Genomic DNA, 19,412 nt, shown 5'->3' with positions numbered 1-19,412 from the left:
CGATCGGTCTCTTTGTTTGCGTTCCATCGCTTCAGCCGTAGCACGTCGCACCTTTCAGGCAACACTCACCACGCAGATCGTGCGGCCGCAGCGCCAGCTTCCATGCAAGCGGGCTCGTATCCTGCCGCGCCCTCCTCGGGCAGCAGCCTCGACGCTGCCTGGCATCTACCGTCATCACGCTCTTCTGGCTTGGTCCAAGCACCACGCTCTGTGCAATCCATGGGCCATTCGCATCACACGGCGCATTTGGCTGAGCCGGGTTCTCCGACACTAGCAGTGGCAAGAACGAATGCTTCCCACCATGCTGCTCAGCAACCGCTACAGCCGCTACAGCCACCTCGTGCCTCGTCTTCGCTTGACGCCGCCATGTCGCCAAGTCCGAATGTCATTCCTCGCCAGCAAAGGTTTTCGTCCGCTTCGTTGTCGGCACACCCGACACAAGCGCCACAGACACAGTCCCTTGCAACACCAGCCCATAACAAGTCGAAATCAAGCCTCGTCGCTAACACCGCTCCAACTACAGTCGGCCATTCAGCTCGTCCCATCATTCCATTATCATCGTCACATTCAGCTACTGTAGGCTTTACAGCCGCCAACGTGCCTCTGCCCCAATATGCCTCGCCCAGTCAAATCTTGGCCACACAGCCAGCAGCAGCACCTTCATTAGCAATGTCGCCGCCTTCTCCAGCACATTCTGTCGATCCGCTGGCTATGCGTCTCTCGCAAGAGCCTCAAACTCCACCTCTGCGTGTGCATCAGATGCTGTCGGTTCAAGAGAGCCCCGATCCACTCAATTTGCTCTCGCCCAACGCTCAGTTCTCCCTCTGGCAGAATTTGAGTTCCTCATCTCTGCCTCCACAGCCGTTGGCGCACAACGGCACTCACCGCCAACACGCTCTGCAGTCAACTGACGCTGTCATGGCGAGAGCGCAAGTGACAAATGGTGCTTTGTCGAGCAAACGCAAGGACTCGACGTCCGCCGACAAGCCCAAACGAAAGCGCAGCAAGAAATTCAAACACGAGCAGCCTCTCCTGCCTCCCGCTTCGGATTCGCAAGCAAATGCCCCGCCGACATCTTCGTTGCCAGATCAAGTCATTCCTGCAAAGCCAAAGTCGTTAAAACTGAAACAGCTCGTAAAGAAGGATCACGTGATCAGCAAATACGACGATGATGAGCCTTCCCTGATGCCCCCTATCACGGTCCAGATTCCAGTTTCTGTTTCTGACTCGTATGGTGCGCCTTCTGACCTTCGATCGTCGTCTGCGACTCCAGCGTCGACGCTGACTACCAACAAAAAGAAGAAGAAGCGCAGTCGCAAGTCTTTGTCGGAACTTGTCCACCAGATCGTCGAGGACAGCGACTCCGGTATGGACGCAGAGGGAAGCGAATGGGAGGGTCTCGAGATCCTCGAAACTTACCAGCCCGAATCTGTCTCCGATGGTCCAAAGAGTCTCGCAAAGATGAGCAACGGCCCTGTCAAGAGCTCGCAGCGCAAGGTGCCCATTGCCAAGCTCTGCGGTCTCGTTGAAGATCTCTTCGAAGCAGACGATTCCTTGCCCGACCGTGACTCTCTCCAAGACCTCCTACCCGGCCACAGCCTTTCTCCTGCTGCTGACCAATTCTTCGAGATCATCGAATCGCCGTCTGCCCTCGGCGGTGAGTCCCGCTCCGTCCTGGTTCTGCGTGCAGCTGCCCTCCACAAACTGCTCAAGCTCATCGTCAGCTGCTCACGCCCGCAGACCGAGGTTTCCACCTTGTCCGGGATTGCTCAAGCAGGAACCAACCCCAGCCTCAGCGCAATTCCCGCTGCCGACATGATCCGGCTGCTCGCTATTCTGGAACGCACCGCGCGTCTAGCTGAAAGCATCGACCCTTTCCCATCGCACGCTAGCCGTGCCCTTGTGTCGGAGCCAGCTTCTCCAACCAAGCCTAAGAAAGGCCGTAGGGTCGACTTCCGCAGCAAGTCGGCTTCTAAAACACCAGAGCCTACACAGACTCCGGAGGATTCCGGCAAGAATCCGATTGAGCAAGGAGCGGACGCAACCAGAGACGCAGGCGACGCAAATAATGATTCAACAATAGCCAGACACGAGTCAGCATCTTCTGACGATGAGCTCGACAAGCTTAATGCGACCTTTGTCGTCACGGACCGTGCCATACTAGCCACCGAATGCTGCCTTGGCATTTTGACAGGCGATGTCCTACCCAAACAGATCCTTTCCGAAGATCAGATTCGCTCCTCATTCGAGGCTGTCAAAACCTGCCTTGACAAGATCTTACTCCCCTTCATCGAAGCATGCTCTGGGAGCGCCGCCACCGCACCTCACCCGAACCTCGTCCTGCTCATCGACGTCTTGGCTCCGCAAAAGGCTCGCAAGAAAAAGGCTGCTGCGCCAAACTTAGATGAGTCAACCTCCAGCATCGGCATCATCTGTCGCAACACACTCTCCGACCTCTTTGCACATCTCTGCTCAGCGCTATACTTTGTCCAGCGCATGGTGCGCATGCCTTCTATCGCGCTCTCGGACTCCATTGTCATCAGCGCCGTCTACATCGCGCTCGGCCCTTTCTTCGTGCTCGAGCCAGAGTCAGCCAGTGGGGCCGCTTCGAGCGAGACTGCTAAAGCTGCAGCTCGTGGCCGATCTGCACTGCTTTCCCTCGGCGGTGCCAATTCGATGAAGACGCTGCGGCTACCAGCCCTCAATCTTCTTCGGACCATATTTGCAAAGGCGCCAGACCAACGCCAATGGATGATCGAGGAGATCCTCACTTCGCTGTCGAAGCTCACCGACATGAAGAAGAATCGACGACAATACAGTCTGCGCAATGGCAAGGGTATCCATTCCATCAACGCTTTGTTGCTGCAGCTCATCCAAGCTGCCTCGCACGGCGTAGCTAGCTACGCTCGTTCCACTGTTGATCGTCTCTCGCGGAGCAAAGATGGCCAAAATGACAATCAAAACGACAACGCCATCGACGAACTTGATTGCAATGCCGATCCAGAAAGAACGCAAGCGCTTGAGGTCGTCATCGAAGCATTCAACGCAACCAGTGAGCCGGACGCGAACAACCCTAGAGAGGCCGAAATCGCAATCTGGAGACGCGGACTGGAAGGCGCTAATGCCTCGGCCCGGTCCATCGCTGGCTACCTCATGCAACGCATCGGCCAAACCAAGGTGTCCAAGTCATCGCAAGAGATGAGCCATACCTACGTTATCGAATCCCTGATTCAAGATCTGTTGAGCGCGCTTTTCCTGCCAGAATGGCCAGCAGCAGCCTTGATGCTCAGCGCTTTCTGTCGCGTGTTCGGCAATTATCTTGAGGATGTCAAAAGCCATCCGGATGCAAAGGGTGTCGCTCTCGAACAGCTGAGCCTCGTCGCTGCGAGACTTCGTCAAAGCCAGTTGCAGTTACAGCCCTCTCGTGCAGATGCACCAACTAGCCCAGCCCATCCTGTAGTTGCCGAGTCCTTTAAACAGGACACCGATGGTGATCATCCAACGCTCCAGCACTTGGATCCTCTCAGTCAGACCAAAGAACCCAAGTTCGCGACCTGGGACTATCTTTCCATGCTCAGGGCCTTGCGTGAAGGTGATCGGCGTGCCATCCAGGAATACGTGCGTGCTTACAAGTTCATCTCTCATTTCCTAGCAAAGACGAGTAACGAGGACATGTCGACAGAAGGTGCGCTTGAATTTTTGCTCGTCCACGCCGAAGGCGAATTGGCGACTGCATGGGCAAAGATCGAGGACGACAAGGTTGCCCTGAGCAACGCGGAAGAAGACACCGCAGCTCAGATCGCTAACTTGCAGCGCTTCCGCGAGGATCTTGACCAAGCGATGCTCATGCTCTCGGAATTCGACGCCTCGGCCAGCGACTCATCTTTCGATGCTTTCGCCTCTGACAACAAGATGCTCGAAAGGGCAATCGACCTCTCCGAACGTGCTCTGGTCGCTAGCAGCTCCATGATTTCATATCCAGTGTTGCGAGACCTGCTCCTGGAAGGTCTCAATAATCCGCTGATCGCCAATCGCAGCAAGGCGCTCCGCGGCATCGATCGAATTGCTCAGATCGATCCTGATCTGCTCGATGAAGACACCATGCGCAGCGCAATCGAGGTTCGCCTGCGAGATTCGAGCAATGCAGTCAGAGATAGCGCAGTTGCTCTCTTCGGCAGCTACCTTCTCCGGAAGCCACACCATATTCCCAAGTACTACAAGCAGATAGCTGCGCGCATCCTCGACACCGGCCTTTCCGTGCGCAAGCGCATGGTTCGCCTTCTCAAGAGCCTGCATGAGGCGGCTAATGACCCCAAAATCCGTATTGACGCTTGCGCTCGCATCGTCCGCTGCATCAACGACGAAGACACAGTCGTTCAGGACATGGCTGTTCTCACCATCGGCGAAATGTGGCTCGAAATGGACATTGATGCGCGTCGTCTGTACACACGGCGCAGGGGTAGTCCGCTGCAAGCCACGCCTGTCACACCGCAACCTGTGGATGCGGACGAAGCGAAGCAAGGCAGTGCTGAAAAAGTGCAAGATACGGCGGGAAAGCCGGAATCAGAAGGCGACGTTGCACAACCGACGGATGAACCTGTAGAAGAGACTGAGGCCGACAAGAAGGTGGCCGATACCATCGAGATCATTATGGCCGTTGCAGACGTCATTAAGGAGCGTCCGTCGCCGTTGGAAGAGGTATTCAGGCGCCTCTTTAAGGATAAGTCCGAGAGTGAGGCAGCCGAGTTGCACGCAAAACTGCAAAGACTTGGCGATTCCATGATCGACAGCTTGGTCGAGTCGAGCGGCGCGTCGAGCATCGACACGGTCAAGCGCATCCGCATCGTACAGCTGCTTGTCTCTACGAACCCGGCCATCCTCACCATATCGAAAGCCAAGCTGCTCCTTCCCTACCTCAAAGCAGCACAGACGAGTGAGGAAGTGCAGATCATGGATCTGCTGTTGAGGATTTTCCGCTCGTGCCTGCCCCACATGCCCAAGACAGCCTCGGCGTTTGCCGAATCCTTGGAGAAGAGTCTTCGTCCTCTGGTCAATCGACCTCCGCCAAAAGCAGGCCTGCATCTTCTGCAGGAACTCATCGCTTGCTACTGTGCCGTCATCATCACGCACACGCGCAACTTCCGGCTACTGATTCAAACGCTCAAGGCATGCTTCATGCGTGTGCAGGCGATGCGACAGATGGCGCTTAAAGGTCACAAAGTGGAAGAGAACAAAGCTTGGAGCACCCTCATGTCCCTGACCGCTTCGCTGTGCGAGCATGCTGACTTTGACGAACTCCGCAAGAAGTATCCCGAGACGGCAGCCGAGGTCGATGCCGTGAGCAAGCGTCCACTGATCGACGTGGTTTCGGAGGCGCTGCTTGATATTCATAAGACCGGAAGTGAGACGGTGCGCTCTGTAGCGCTGCAGAACCTTGGCTTTATCTTCCGTGCTCATCCCACGCTCATGACTCGGCCGTCGCTCACGGCCATGATGGACGGCATCTTCGCCTCGGGCTCGCTGCAGGATCGCGCGACGCTGCTCAAGATTATCCTGGACTTTTTGAGTGCAGATGCTCTGCGTCGCAATCCAGATAATGCGGTTGTCACCGCGGGCACTGGACGACGCAAGCCCGAGAACCCCGACGCAGGCAGTGTCGACATGACGGTTCTGGTCGGCAACACCGAGACCTTTGCCGACACGGGCGTTGGCTCAGCCATGATGCAACGCTACTCGGAGGACGTACTTAAGGCGACGCTCGAGGTGTCGAACCCTCTGTTGCAGCGCACCGCCATCGACATCCTGCGTTTCACAGTTTTGCAAGGTCTTTCGCATCCGATCCAATGTGTGCCGTATCTTGTATCGCTGGAAACGCTCGAGGACCGCAAACTTCGCAGTCGAGCGATGGAACTGCACAGCCATCTGGCTTCCAAGCACGCTTCGCTCGTGCAGGCTCGTTTCCTCGATACTGCGCGGTCTGCTTTCCGCTTCCAGCGCCAGCTGGCCACAACGCAGGCGCTGCGCGGCTTCCGGGTCGACAGCATGCCGGTTGCGGTACTCGGAGCGTGGTACAGTTTGCTGCGAGATCGTCGAGCTACACGACTCGACTTCCTCAAGCAAATTGTCAAGGCGCTCGACGCCAATACGGCGGCGTCGGACTGTAGCATGGAAGAGGTGTTGTTCGCGCGCTTCATTGCGGACAACCTGGCAACGCTCGACTACAAGACGATGGAAGAGCTTTTCATCGTGATCGGCGAACTACGCTCGATCCTGGCTGTCTCGGGCATGCAGGTGCTGTACATGATACAGCCACATCTGCCAAAGCAGGATGCTCGGTCGAATTCAGCTCTGAACGAGACGCTGCAAGATGGTATGAGGACGCCGCCGCAAGCTGGAGCTGCTGCGCCCGGAGGAGATCTGATTAGTCCGTTTGACATGTCTCGCAACCCGTGGCTAACGGGAGAATGGCAGCTGGAACTGGCGAGTGATGCTGCTCGAGCGATGGGTACAGTGAATCCGACGCAGATCTTGGGCTGCTCGCAACCTGAACCTGCGGGACCTGCGGAAATCGTGGACCACAGCACGGCACGGACCAGCTTTGTATCTGCAGCCCAGCACGACGATCAAGACACAGCAGCATCCAATACACAAGTGGACGCGGTTACGATCGCCAAAATGTCGCTCATCTCTGGCACAGCGCTGTTGCTCCGAAACCACCTGAAGCAGCTGTACGGTCTGAGCGAGGCGCGCTGCGCCAAGTTCAATCCGAGCAAGAAGCAGAGCGCTGGAGCGGACAAGCCGGCGACGATGCGCGCGCTGTTGGATCCGATGCAGGCTGCGCTCGATCTGAGTGCTATGCCATTTGGTCTGGACGAGGTTAAGAGCGAAGAAGATGCGCAGAAGCAGATGCTGGCGTATGCCACGATGGTGGAGAATGAGGGCACAATGATGGAGCCGGACGATCCGGATGCGTTCGATGACCTTGCACTGTGAAAGCGAGGCGAGGGCGACAAGCAGCACGCAGAGTGTGTGCGAATCTCAAGTTTTCAGTTTGCAATCGTTTACACACACAATCGTGAATCGTGAATGAGAAGGCTGATGCTCAGACTCAAGCATCAAGTGGTTGGTTCTGGTTGGTTTTTCCATTACAAATGCGATCAAGGACAATCGTAAATAGAATTTTGGGGGTTGACCCAAGAGCTAGTGGTGGTGGATAAGAGTGATCGGTGAGAGTTGGGGTGGGTGATGGATGAATACAGGGCGTGCAAAGAGGTTCAGTGCGGAAGCACTTAGGCGGCAGTGGCGGGGACGGGCTTGTTCTTCTTCTTTGTCTGGCGAACAGCGGTGGAGAGGAGGGCCTTGATCTTTTCGTCGGTGATCTGCTTGGATGGCTTGAGGATGTCGTCGTTTGCCCAGGTGGGGGCGGGGGTGATCCTGATAGCGCCCTTTGCGTTGACAGCGACGGTGAAGAAGATCTGTGCGGTGATGGCCTTCTTGTCGCTGTCCTCGAGCACGTGGAACGGGGTGAGGAGACCGTGCTTTGCGCACTCCTGCACTCCGATTCGGGCCCTCCTGACGTCTTCGAGGCTCTTGAGGTTGAATGGGAACGAAGCGGCTTTCTTCTGGATCTCGGAAAGCACTTTTCGCGAGGTTTGCAGTTTGAGCAGGTACGTGTTGTTGGTTTTGCGGTAGATGGTAGTCTTGCTGTCGTCGGAGCGCGTTTTGCCTTCGGCCGACGTGGTGACCGAGATGTCGACGCCGTAAATCTCGTCCTCTTCGAGCTTGATCGTGTCGGGGCGCGAACCGGGTTCGGCGTTGAGGACAATTTTCTTCTTGGCGTCGATTTCGTTTTTGGAGAACTGGTTGGTTTGCATTCCCTCGACGGCTTTGCAGTCAAACTGCTTGATGGCGGCTTCGATCTCCTTGCTCACCTCGGTGTTGAGCACGCCGGGCTTCATCACTCGGATTGCCACGTCGGCGGCAACGAGCGCAGCCTTGATCGCATCAGCCGATCGGCCCTCTACAGGGTTCGACTTGTCGGCACCCACGACAAACGTCTCGGCCGTGATAGCGGGAAGACCGTCGATATAAGCTCCCAATTGAACCTTGACAACGTCGCCCTTCTTCAAGGTGATCTGCTCCTCATCCGTAGGCAAAGGCGAGTAGTTGCACACCACGTTGTTCAACGAAAGCGTCGTGGGGAATGCGATGCCCTTGGCGATGCTTTTTCCCTTGTACACTGCAGCGGTCTCCTCCTCGAGCACTTTGTCTCCGACGTTGCACAGCTCCAGGACGCTCTTGCCCTCGCCAGCTGCTGCGATCACAGCCTTGATCGCTTTGGCAGAGATCTCACCAGCCACCTTGTACTTGGGCAGGATGCTGTCGTTGAAGCTCTCGGGCTTCTCGCTTGAAGCAGCGGCGGCAGCGGCGGGCTTTGTGTTCGACATGATGTTTGACGTATGAATGGCGCGGCTTGGTGGTGTTGGTATGTGGAAGTTACGGGATCCGCTTGCGCCAAGTCACCAGAGAGGCTCTCATGGCTGCAGCCACCAAATGCGCACAGTTACAATCACGAATCACCAATTCACGAACCACGAATGCACACAGTTGTGAATCGTGAGTGAAAGAATTGGAAAAATCCAAAGTCAGGAAGAATTTCTTAGGATCCACTCTGTTTCCCATTCTGCAATTTCCCGTCCGACAAAGATACAGTAGAAAAGATCATTCGCATTCCTTCGTTTGTGTGACGGCGCTCAGCCGCATCCTTTCACGCTTCTTGATGTCCTCCTCTGCACTTGCACGGTGAGCTTAATGCATGTGCACTCAAACCTGGACGCCCCGTGAGATACCGGCGTCAGAGGGAAAACGTTGCATTGCCAGCAGCGCTTGGCCAGAGTCGAGAAAATTTCCTTCTCTCTACAGCTGACTCCAGAGTTCAATTCACTTCGATCACGTACAGTACGTACAGTCACAAAAAAAAAAATAGATTACATGGTACTTCGGTTGTAGCTACAATTACTCTATACTACATAATAGCAAACGCTTCGTGGCTTGATATGGAGCTTCGTTAGCGTAGTTGGATTATCGCATCCGTCTAATACACGGTGCCTCAGTTCTGCTGAGTCTAATATTAACAACGGAAGGTCACTGGTTCGAGCCCAGTACGGAGCAATTCCCTTTTTTTTGGTCTATTCTCTCTCTGCCTGTTCTTTTTTGTTCACGCCATCACGACCATATTTTGAATCAGCGAAATGGGAAAATGAGAAATCCGAATTCGGATAAGGTGTCCTATCCTATTCAGTGACTACAGAGCTACAAACGGTACACGTACAAAATAAGCAAAGCAACACATCAAACCTTGGAGACCCTGAGCTCGAGACCGCCCTGGGGTTTCATGGTGATTAGGGTATCCATGATCGGGCTTTGATCCTTGGAGACAGGTTCGAACTTGAAGTTGGACACGAGGATGCAGATGACGGCCTTCATTTCGAGGTAGCTCATGGTTCGACCGATGCAGGCATGAGCGCCGGCGATGAAGGTGATCATGCTGAAAGTACGGTCGTACTTGTCGGGCAGGTTGAACCATCGTTCAGGTTTAAACTCGTCGGCGTCCTCGCCCCATACGGTGGGATCCATGTTAATGGCACGGTTCGAGATGGGTAGCAGAGTGTTTTTGGGGATGTAAATGCCGTCGATGTAAGAGGCTTTGCTGGCCATTCGTATGGTGCGTGGGACCGGGGGTGTGATGCGCATGGATTCGTTGATCACCGCATCCAGGTAGGCAAGACCTTTGATGGCCGAGTAAGGCGGTCGATCGTCTTGGTCCATCAAGCCCTTGCACTCTTTTCGCAGCTTGTCTTGAATGTCCTGGTGTGTTGCCAGATTCCAAAGCGTCCAAGAGACACCGGAAGCAGTGGTCTCATGTCCCGCACCGAGGAACGTCAGCACCTGCGTGATCATATCACGTTCAGCCTGTTTGAGACTCTTGGGCTTGCCGTCATTCTCAGTGAGGTAGGATTCTTCGATAATGTCGATGATCGCCTTGAACTGTCCTCCTTGAGCGGCGCGCTCGCCTGAATTGAGCTGCTTGTACAGAATCTCTTTGGATACGTTCTTGATGCGGTGCATGCCGTTGAGCAGCTGAAAGAAGGTCTGCCAGGCCGTGCCAGGTTTGCATCGCTTCAGGAACCAGTCCCAGCCGCTTGTGTCCGAAGCCCAGTCGAGCACCGTGTCGCCAAAAGGTAGGTTGAGCAAGAGATTGAGTCGCGCCTGATTGCGGCCGTTCTGCATACTCGTCACGGCATGATAGGCTGAAGCAAGCTCATTGCTAGGGTTGTTGACCGAGTCGGCATCGTATCCAAACGCAGTGAGACAGATAATGTCAAGCAAAGCCTTGTTGACCCATGCGTCGCAATCAATGACCGCAGACTCTTCGGGAGACTCTTCCACCTTCTGATTCAGAACGTCCACCAGCGGGTAGATCTTGGCATAGTAGACAGGAAACTGCTCGATCAGATTGGTGAGCGAGAATGCCGGGTTCATGGTCTTCCTCATCTTCCTATGCGTATCACCTTCCACCGTCAGTAAACCGTAGCCTGCAATGAGCCCGAGGAGCTTCCATGCTAACGCAGGCTTGGGATACGTGTACGGATCCTCGACCAAGATCTGACGCAGGGCTTTGGGACGGTGGAAGTGAATCGCCTCGCGACCAAACAAGAACGTGCTACGGTAAACGCCGTCCTTGTTGTACTTACGCGACCAATCCAACTCTGCACCAGCGCCGGGCTTCTTGGCGAACTCTTCCACGTTGCCGAGGAAGGGTTTCGGATCGGGTCCGGGGAGATGTCGCAGCGGAGAAATATAGTAATGGTAGATCGTGGTTCTGTAGAGCATCTTTGCAAGTGAATACGTGATGAGCAAACCAAGGAGCAACACTACCGTGCCGATGGCCAGAGCGACATAGCCGATGAACGTGGTAGGTCTGTGGCTGTGTGCGGTGGCAGCGAGCTTGCCCAGCACCGACTCGCTCACGAGCGACGAGCTGGATAGTTTGACCTGCATGATCGTGAATTGCCTCAACCCAATCAGCCAAAAGGATTGCGATGGCGATGATGGCAGGAGGAGGTCAGGAACGAACCACGTTGACCTTGGTGGATGGCGCCTCGTCTTTATTTATGGTCAGTAAACAGTTGGCCTAGGAGAGGAGGATGAGAGGCCATGCATTATCCAAAGCTGAATTCTTGGTAATGCAAGAGCATCTGAAGAGGCGTTGCACGTTGGGCGACGGTAACCTGTCAAGCTTAATTCACGATTCGTGATTGTGAAAGACGGCGTGTGTCGAGCGAGGCAGGGGCGCGAGCGTGTTCAGGCATGTGTTGGCTCCGCAGCCCGCCGAAAACGTCGAGCACCTTTGGTTGTCTTCGCTGCGCGATACGCTCATAGCCGAGGCATTCTGGAGATCCAAACTTCATCACTGTGATCCCATAAAGGATTTCAGATATCACTCGTGCCTGAAAAGCTGAAATCTCGCTGGGAAGTGGTGGATGAGTCAGCCAGCTCATTCTTTCAGCAGCCAACGGTGGCCTTGGGTTTTGCGAGCAACTGACGCGTCCTCTCAAGCGTCGGTCACCACCATGGGAGCAACGCGGCCCATTCACGATTGTGTTTTTGACGTTCTGTCTTGACAAGTGCGTGGGGAAAGCTGCCGACCAAGCAAGGTACCACTAGCGTTGTCTGCGGATGCAAAAATCGGAGCTCTGAGTGAGGTCACCGGCGGAGATTGACAATCGTTGTGCGGGGAAGGCAGGTTACCACCCAGCTCGTGTTTCGGCATGCGACCTTTTCGCCGGAACACGCAGGGTGAAACACGAGCCCTGATGCGACAGGGAGCTGTGTGGTACCCTCAGCAAAGCCCTGTGCAACGTCGTAGCGATGAACCACCCCCTGTGATGGTTGTCGAGTTGTTTGCGCTATGGCTACACAGCGTGAGTACGTCTACAGTCGTGAATATTTCGACGCATGAGAGCGAACCAAGTTAACAAGAATTTACACCTGAAAAGAAAAGACGTGAGAGGTATGCACTAAGATTTTTTGCACCTTTTCAATAATATATGCGAATGTAAGAGGAAAAAGTGTCAACAATATTGGGGCCACAAAAGTTGCGCCGAATGGTGAATTCGTGGATGCTCTCTTCCAAGAACTTGTAGTTGTGATTCCGAGACTACTTGGTGTAAAAAAGCAACGCACGTCTAGACAAATGTGACAACAATCCAGCGCTACATTGGACTCTGCATTGCGAACGACATTCTCGAGAGACAAAAAGGCACAAGACGGAACCCGAAAGGAGAGCCAATAAGACAAGGAACACTGTGAACTGTTATGGTACAATGAACGGGCGCAGACGTGTTGCATGAACTGGGAGTGCTGCTTGGGCGTGGCTGGTCAGCTTGAAGAGAATTGATGGGAAGCGCAACGTACACAGTGTCTGATTACGACACATGTGACAGCTGAGGCCTGGTACAGATTCTAATTCGATGAAACGGCGACGAGCCCAGCGGTACACTCAAGGGGCGAGATGCGTAACCATTCACAGAGCGTGGTTTGATCTGCCTCAGTCGCCCGCTAGCGCATGCACAGTCTGCAACCTCGAAGCCTGATTCACCGGTCCGGCTACGTACGCCTTGACACCGTGCGACATGCACAAGCTGGAGGGTTGGTGAAACCGGCCCATCGAGGCCAAAACCGTGTGATGAGCTTGAAGACGCATGTGCGAAGGTGAATGAGTGATGTCGACGGAAGCGGTAGGTGGAATTAAGTCTTGCAATCGAGTTTTCCGGTTGAGGGGCTGTAGAGAGAGTCTTCTCTACGTAGCCCAAGAAATGACACAGGGTAGAGCACCAGTCTGGTGGCGCAGGCGCAATAGAGAGGGGAGAGAGTTGCTGAGGTCGTCTGCAGAAACGGGTTTCATGCAGCTTCCATACGATTCTTGCGGTCAGATGATGAGGGTTTGGTTCGTCTGAAATCAGAAGTTCGAGCGCATATGGGCGTGCCGACACAGATGCGTGCTCTCGCAAAAGGCGGACCCGTTTGCTCAGCGAGGTGAGTGCAGCGAGCTGGTTGAGCAAGTTGCAAGCGCGAGCGGTTGTCGCTCAGTCCTGCATGGCATCGTCGGCATTAACGACGTGCTCTTCTCGACCGAGCGAACTCGCCTCCTTGCCAGGACTCGAGCCGGCTCCACTGATGGGGAATGCGCTCACCTGTGGACGCGATGTGAGGCTTGCAGCGCCAGGAACGTTGACGGGTAGGGACTGAGGAGCGCCTGGTTGACCAGGCAATGAGCCAGGGGGCGAAACGGCATTCACGCCCGGCGAAGTGACGGTCGAAGCGTGCGGAATCATCTCTGGGTTGGGAATGGCGGTACCGACCGACTGCTGTGGTGCCTTTCCAGCTTTCGAGAGGGCATAATCGCCCGAGTCAAAGTACTTGCGCTCCTTGAGCTTGTTCTGAAGCAGGTCCTTCTTGGGAAGCTTGCCGTAAAGACGGAAAAGCTTCTGCTCTTCTTCGTTCAGCGACGAGATGTCAATCTTGTTTCGCTGAGCTGGAAGCATGATGGACTCGGAGCACGTAGAGTGAATGGACGAGGCAGTTTATGCACTGAGGCTCAGATTAGTGTCTTGGTGTGTCGTTGCTGCTGGACAGTGAGCTGCTGAGCATGCAAATTGGGCTTGAAGCCGAGTCCAGGGGATGTAGGGAGATCTGTAAAGGAGGTGACGGACAAGCTGCTGAAGCTAGCGATGAGGACCTCTGGAGGACTGATTTTAATGTTGAAGAGATCTGTGGTGGTGTAAAAGCTAGAGTAGAGAGGATGTCGAGATGTCGCCATTTGTATTTTCTGTCTCAGGGTTCATCTGCCAGAGAAGCCAAAATGCACTCACAATCTCTGAGCAACGAACGGACATGCGCTTCTAAATGGAGGGGAAAAATGGGAGTGAACAGCACCGAGAGGCCGTGTGACTTTACAGGTGGAGCCAGTGAGGCTCGGTAACGAAACTGCAAACTGGCACGTAGCTTTTCTCCCTCTGCTCTCGGACCCTTTCCTTACAGAAGAGATGGTCAAACGGACAACAGCAGTGCTCGGCACCTCGACTGTTGAGAAGAGGTAAAAAGTGAGACTCGTGACTGAGGTCAGGTTCAAGTTCACTGTGAAGGGAAGTATGGGCCACCTGACGATCTCCACTTAGCGTGTCACGAGCTTGGTACGAGAGAAACCGCCTCAGAAATGGTGGCGAATTGACGTGAGAAGCCGCAAGCGAGCAGCCAATTTTCCACTGAGGCCATCAGAGGCATTGGCGCGCACGGACTCCTTCAATCACCTCTCAACTAAGTTAACGTTATGTTAGAGGCGATGATATTTTCAACCCTATTGCTAATTTTCATAATAGGATACTGGCCTCAAATACAAGTACTGTATCTAAGCCTCTTTCATGCAACAAATCAACTTTGTTCCAACACTCACAGACTCTCTCGCAGGAAAGGGCGCGAGCCTGATTTATTTAAAATAGCTTGCGAGAGTGACCTCACACATTCAAGACCCCTTTCACGCTCGTGGCTGCCAGGCGAATCATGAGTAACTTGCCATAGCGCTCAACGTGCAACTTGGTGAGAGAAGGCAGTCTATACAGCCAAGAATCGTTTGCCGCGTACCTCTACGTGTAGGTGGAGTCCGCCTACTCTGCCGTCCGAGAGCGTCTCTCTCGATGGTGACACGCACGACTGCCATGTGCTTCAAGTTGAGTCGATTCTCGACTCCAAGCTGCTGCTAGGAGTTTTGACCTGTGCCAGCCCAACGTCATGAAGACCGTTTTAACCTGGACAACAGGAATGTCGAGGGTCTGTCGGAATAAGTCGACAAGTGCATATCCCGCCTGGTCCGCGATCGTTGCCCACCAGTCAGTATGGGAAAGTCATGAGTGTATTCACGATTGTCGTGACATTTACTGCGTTTGTTTGAGATCCGCACAACTGGCCATAGCGACGGCGGTCTTGAGATGTTTCTGCAGCTCTCTCCCACACATGTTCTTGTCCGGCTCCTCTATACGCTGCACTCACAGGTCAGCATCAGTGCGTCTTCAGTGCGCACTCTTTTAACAGCCATCAGTTCAAAGACAAAGCAGGAGTCGCGCAAAGTCTAGCGGTGCGAAGACCAGCTCTACTTGCCTGCAGCCGAAAGGTTTCGAGGAGCACCGACGCACTCCTTGGTCCACCAAACACAGAGGCTTCTCTGTATTTTACACGAACAGAACGGGAGAAGCACGCCTGATCACGTTACGACACGAATCACGAATGCTCGCGGTGGCTGTTGTTGCTCTTCTGTTTTGGCGTATGCTCAGTGAGAGAGAGCGCGCGCGTGTGTGTGTTTTTGGTTGCGTCTCCAATTACGACCTTTTTCCTGTTGCTTGCGCCCAGGCACCTGGCTGATCCGTTCGCGGCCGAAACAGTCCAACAACAAGCGAGAGAGAAGTCAGTCGATCCAGCCAACCCATTTACGATTTTCATTTTCGTCGCACGGTCGGCCAGCGTCGAGCCAACGTGAAGCCGTGACAAACTGAGTAAGTGAGTCGTGAAGTGAGCGAGCGATGCGACGACAGAGGCGATCCTCCACCATCTCTTGTTCGCGACTTTCTCCTTTGTTCCACCATCGCCGTATTCCCCACCCAACACGTCTCTATCGTCGATCGCACTCTATTATTGTGAGTAAAATTATCTCCGTCCAGCCAACGTGTTGGTTTGTGGTTTGACTGATTCGACCTCAGCATGGCTTCGACACGTCGGTGCGGCCACATCCAAAATTCTCGTACACGTTCCGAAGGGGATGCTGCCACAGTCGAATTGCCTACGTCCGATCCTCCAGGGTTATGTAGATGTGGTAGACTAACGCAAGCCTTTATCATTCTCTTCACAACTTTGCAGAAAAATGGCTCCTGCTCTCGTTTCCCAGCCCGTCCCCCCTTCCTGGAAGGACCTTGGCAAGGCCGCCGGTGATCTCCTTTCCAAGGACTACCCCATCCACGGCAACTCGCTCGAGGTCAAGACTAAGACCCCCAACGGCGTCACCTTCCGCGTTCTCGGTATCCGTGACTCCAAGTCGCAGGCCATCAACGGCGACCTCGAGGCCAAGTGGGAGGACCGCAAAAACGGTGTCACCTTTACCCAAGCCTGGTCCACCGCCAACGTTCTCCGCAACCACATTGAGCTCGAGAACCACATCGCCAAGGGCCTCAAGCTTGAGCTTGTCTCCACCCTCGTCCCCGAGAAGCAGACCAAGAACGCCCTCTTTGCTTCCACCTACAAACAGCCCGGTCTGCACACTCGCCAGCACCTTGACCTCTTCAAGGGCCCCACCTTCACTGCCGACGCTGTTCTCGGCCGTGACGGTTTCCTCGCCGGTGCCGAGGCGAGCTACGACGTCAAGGCCGGCAAGCTGAGCCGCTACAACCTCGGTGCCGGCTTCCACGCCCCTGACTACGCCGTCACATTCCACGGTCTCGGCAACCTGTCGACCTACTCGGCCAGCTACTACCACCGTGTCAACGCTGACACTGAGGCCGGTGCCCGTGCCACCTACGACTCGAAGAGCCCCAACTCGAACGTCAACCTCGAGGTCGGTACCAAGACCTACCTTGACAACGCCGCTTTCGTCAAGGCCAAGATCAACAATGCCGGTATCCTCTGCCTCGGCTACACCCAGGCCCTACGCCCCGGTGTTAAGGCCTCGTTCGGTCTGGCTCTTGACACTTTCAAGCTCAGCGACTCGAACGCCACTGCCAATGCCCACAAGCTCGGTGCTTCGGTCACCTTTGAGGCTTAAACGCGCCCACCCTGGCAATGCTTCCGGGTAAATTCGCTCAAGGGCAATCATACGATGTTGTGACGCCTTGGTGTCTGCTGCCAATGTAATAACCGCCGCCGCATAACAAATGAAAACATTACTCTAGCTTTGCCTCTGGTTGACTTTGGTTGACTTGCATGACTGCGGCGTGGTACGCCCAATGAAGCTGAGTAGTCAACCGACGCGGATCTTGTCACCATGCTGTCAGCAGCGGCAGCACGGTGGAAGGATGGCTGGCTTGGAACTCTAGTAGTTGGCTGAGAAGTCGTGGCGCAGCACCAACGCAACCAGATGTCACGGATCGCGATTGGCTATTTAGGATGAGTTAGATGCGACCCGATCTGTATTTGCTCCCAGAGCCAGTAAGGAGCGGCAATGAAGGGACTCTTGTTATCAGTCAGGTGCAGATGGATGACTTGACGGTGTTCTGTTCGGAGCCACACAGAAGGGAATCTCTCACAGTTTGTCACGAGGCTTGAGATGGATACGGACTGTTCGCGAATTTATGCGGACGTGCGGCTGCGGTGCCGCAAAGAAATCAGGTAAGGATACGAGACAGCTGGCAGCTCCCATGGATGACGAGAGCTTACTGTAAGAGCGGCGAGAGCAGGAGCGGAGTTGTAGACAATCTTTGAAAAGAGGCCAAATGACACGGGTACGATGCGTTCGGCCAACTCATAGCAGAAGACCAAGCAGACAAAACGGTCAACTTGCGCATGGTGATGTCAAGACTCAAAGTTTCGACTCGTCCGTTCTGGAAGCCGTTCTTGCCTTGTTGAGATTAAACCAAGGCTAGAATAGCCCTGCTCAGGCTACCATTTCGTCGATCCTCTTGATGGATAAACTAGACAAATGGCCAAGCTCGAAGGAACAAGCTTCTACAGAGCGACATCCGTTCCGTGTACAAAGGGTCCGAAGCACACGTTTAAGCGATCGAAACAAAGAATACAGACAAGCGAGGCCATGGGCAGCTGTCGATCGACCGCAAGCTTTCCTCTCAGAGCGGTGCCTGCGGGGCGTTGCACAGGGCAGAACACAATCCTAAATCCTTTCCATACCACTTGCTCGATGCATCAGAGTGGATTTGGAACTCCAACGCCGATAAACAGAGTCAATTTACAGCTGCATCTGCGGGTCAACAGAGCAAGCGATCGTGACCTGCCTGTGCAACGCGTGGACAATCAGAGCGGTCGGCGAATCGCCACTGGGCAGCGGAAGTCGTGAGTGTGCTGTATAGTACACTACGGTACGGTTGACGTAGATTTGCCGACTCGGTCCCTTTTCGGTGTGTTTGTGGGGAGGTGGATCGTTGCTTCTGAAACGCAATCGAAATACGAGAAAGTAGTTCAAGTGTAGCTAGCTAATCACGAATGGCTGTAGTCGCGAGCAACTTATCCTGCGCTTTTAACGTTAGATGCGAATTGGTTTGAGCTCATATCATTTAGAGAGCAAACTAGTCAGGCAAAGACAACACACAATTTAGTTGCTCTGCCTCGTGGCTTTCCTGCTAAGAACGCGTCATATTTAGCGCTGCTGACGCTTTGAGGCGTGAGTTTACTTTCGAGATCGCCGCCTACGGGAGATTTCCACGCCTCAGTGGGGCTTCAAATTATGCATGACTACACACGCCTTAAGACCGCACAGCGACCGCGCCACGTCGCTGTTCTCCGTTACCATGCATTGTGCAGATGTGCTGGTGCTAGGGCCAGAGTAGGATAGGCCGATTGCAACATGCACACCACCCGTCCAGAGCCACACCCTCGCGGGGTTCGAAGTCGGAAGAAGGGCCACAAGGATAGGAGGTCCAAAACACATGCGAAGCGGATAGTGGAAGAAATCAGAGTAGTCAGCAGTAACTAGTGAGTGTCAGTTTTTTTATTCGTTATTATTGAGCGTGGGAGCAGGGGCTGCAATCCGGGAGACAGAGAAATACAGTAGAAATGGTCACCGCTGCAGAGTCGGATGGTGGATGCGACGCGCTATCACGTATTGAGCCAAGTAAGTTATTGTTGGATTTGGCGGACCGAGTACCTGAGCCTGATCAAGGGCATCGGCACAGCCGAAGCAAGGCAGAGGAAGCTATGCGTCTAAAACTGACGCTTGCGTTGCGAACACACGCCCGCTCTCTCCACACCGAGAACGTCATTTTTTCCTTCACTTCGTCTATCATCTCATCGTGCGGACGATCCACGCATCTCCTCCGGCCGACCAACATTATCAACACAGAGACGATCATTCCCATCCAAAGCGATCAAGCTTGTTGTCCCGTACTGCGCATCTTTCTTGACTGGATTGCAGCATTTCTAGTTGCTTCGAAACGCTGTTTTTTTCACGAATCGGATCGATCACCAATCTCATTGGAATCACCCTAATCAACCCGAAGCGATACGTCCAACATCACTGCTCGACACGATTCGGACCATACCGTAGACATCAAGTCGCTGCCTTCTCCCTCGTGCCTGCGACTTGTTACACGAACATAGCGCGAAAGTATCGCCTATCATCCGCAAGATCGCACTCACAG

General features: G+C 54.3%; 5 protein-coding genes and 1 non-coding gene across 6 annotated transcripts; 3 read left to right on the top strand and 3 right to left on the bottom strand.

The window, feature by feature from the left end:
* Positions 1 to 219: 219 nt before the first annotated feature.
* UMAG_10727 (uncharacterized protein) lies at positions 220 to 6,993 on the top strand (the record flags this gene model as incomplete). Its single annotated transcript, XM_011393231.1, has 1 exon — positions 220 to 6,993. One exon carries the CDS (start codon positions 220 to 222, stop codon positions 6,991 to 6,993), a length of 6,774 nt encoding a protein of 2,257 aa, XP_011391533.1.
* Positions 6,994 to 7,289: 296 nt separating this feature from the next.
* On the bottom strand, positions 7,290 to 8,447 carry UMAG_05665 (uncharacterized protein; the record flags this gene model as incomplete). The annotated part of the gene is made up of 1 exon (XM_011393131.1): positions 7,290 to 8,447. The coding sequence occupies one exon, from the start codon at positions 8,445 to 8,447 to the stop codon at positions 7,290 to 7,292; it is 1,158 nt and encodes a 385-aa protein (XP_011391433.1).
* Positions 8,448 to 9,061: 614 nt separating this feature from the next.
* Positions 9,062 to 9,171, top strand: UMAG_16087. Its single transcript has 2 exons — positions 9,062 to 9,100; positions 9,136 to 9,171. It is a non-coding gene; the product is annotated as a tRNA-Ile (tRNA).
* Positions 9,172 to 9,351: 180 nt separating this feature from the next.
* On the bottom strand, positions 9,352 to 11,061 carry UMAG_05664 (uncharacterized protein; the record flags this gene model as incomplete). Its single annotated transcript, XM_011393130.1, has 1 exon — positions 9,352 to 11,061. One exon carries the CDS (start codon positions 11,059 to 11,061, stop codon positions 9,352 to 9,354), a length of 1,710 nt encoding a protein of 569 aa, XP_011391432.1.
* Positions 11,062 to 13,148: 2,087 nt separating this feature from the next.
* On the bottom strand, positions 13,149 to 13,607 carry UMAG_05663 (uncharacterized protein; the record flags this gene model as incomplete). The annotated part of the gene is made up of 1 exon (XM_011393129.1): positions 13,149 to 13,607. The coding sequence occupies one exon, from the start codon at positions 13,605 to 13,607 to the stop codon at positions 13,149 to 13,151; it is 459 nt and encodes a 152-aa protein (XP_011391431.1).
* Positions 13,608 to 15,973: 2,366 nt separating this feature from the next.
* On the top strand, positions 15,974 to 16,867 carry UMAG_05662 (putative porin; the record flags this gene model as incomplete). Its single annotated transcript, XM_011393128.1, has 1 exon — positions 15,974 to 16,867. One exon carries the CDS (start codon positions 15,974 to 15,976, stop codon positions 16,865 to 16,867), a length of 894 nt encoding a protein of 297 aa, XP_011391430.1.
* Between the last annotated feature and the right edge of the window lie 2,545 nt (positions 16,868 to 19,412).

The sequence above is a fragment of the Mycosarcoma maydis genome, chromosome 16 (genome assembly GCF_000328475.2).
Source record: "Mycosarcoma maydis chromosome 16, whole genome shotgun sequence".
Classification (NCBI taxonomy): domain Eukaryota; kingdom Fungi; phylum Basidiomycota; class Ustilaginomycetes; order Ustilaginales; genus Mycosarcoma; species Mycosarcoma maydis.
Note: the sequence above shows the minus strand (reverse complement) of the source record. Positions and strands in the feature narration are given on the sequence as shown.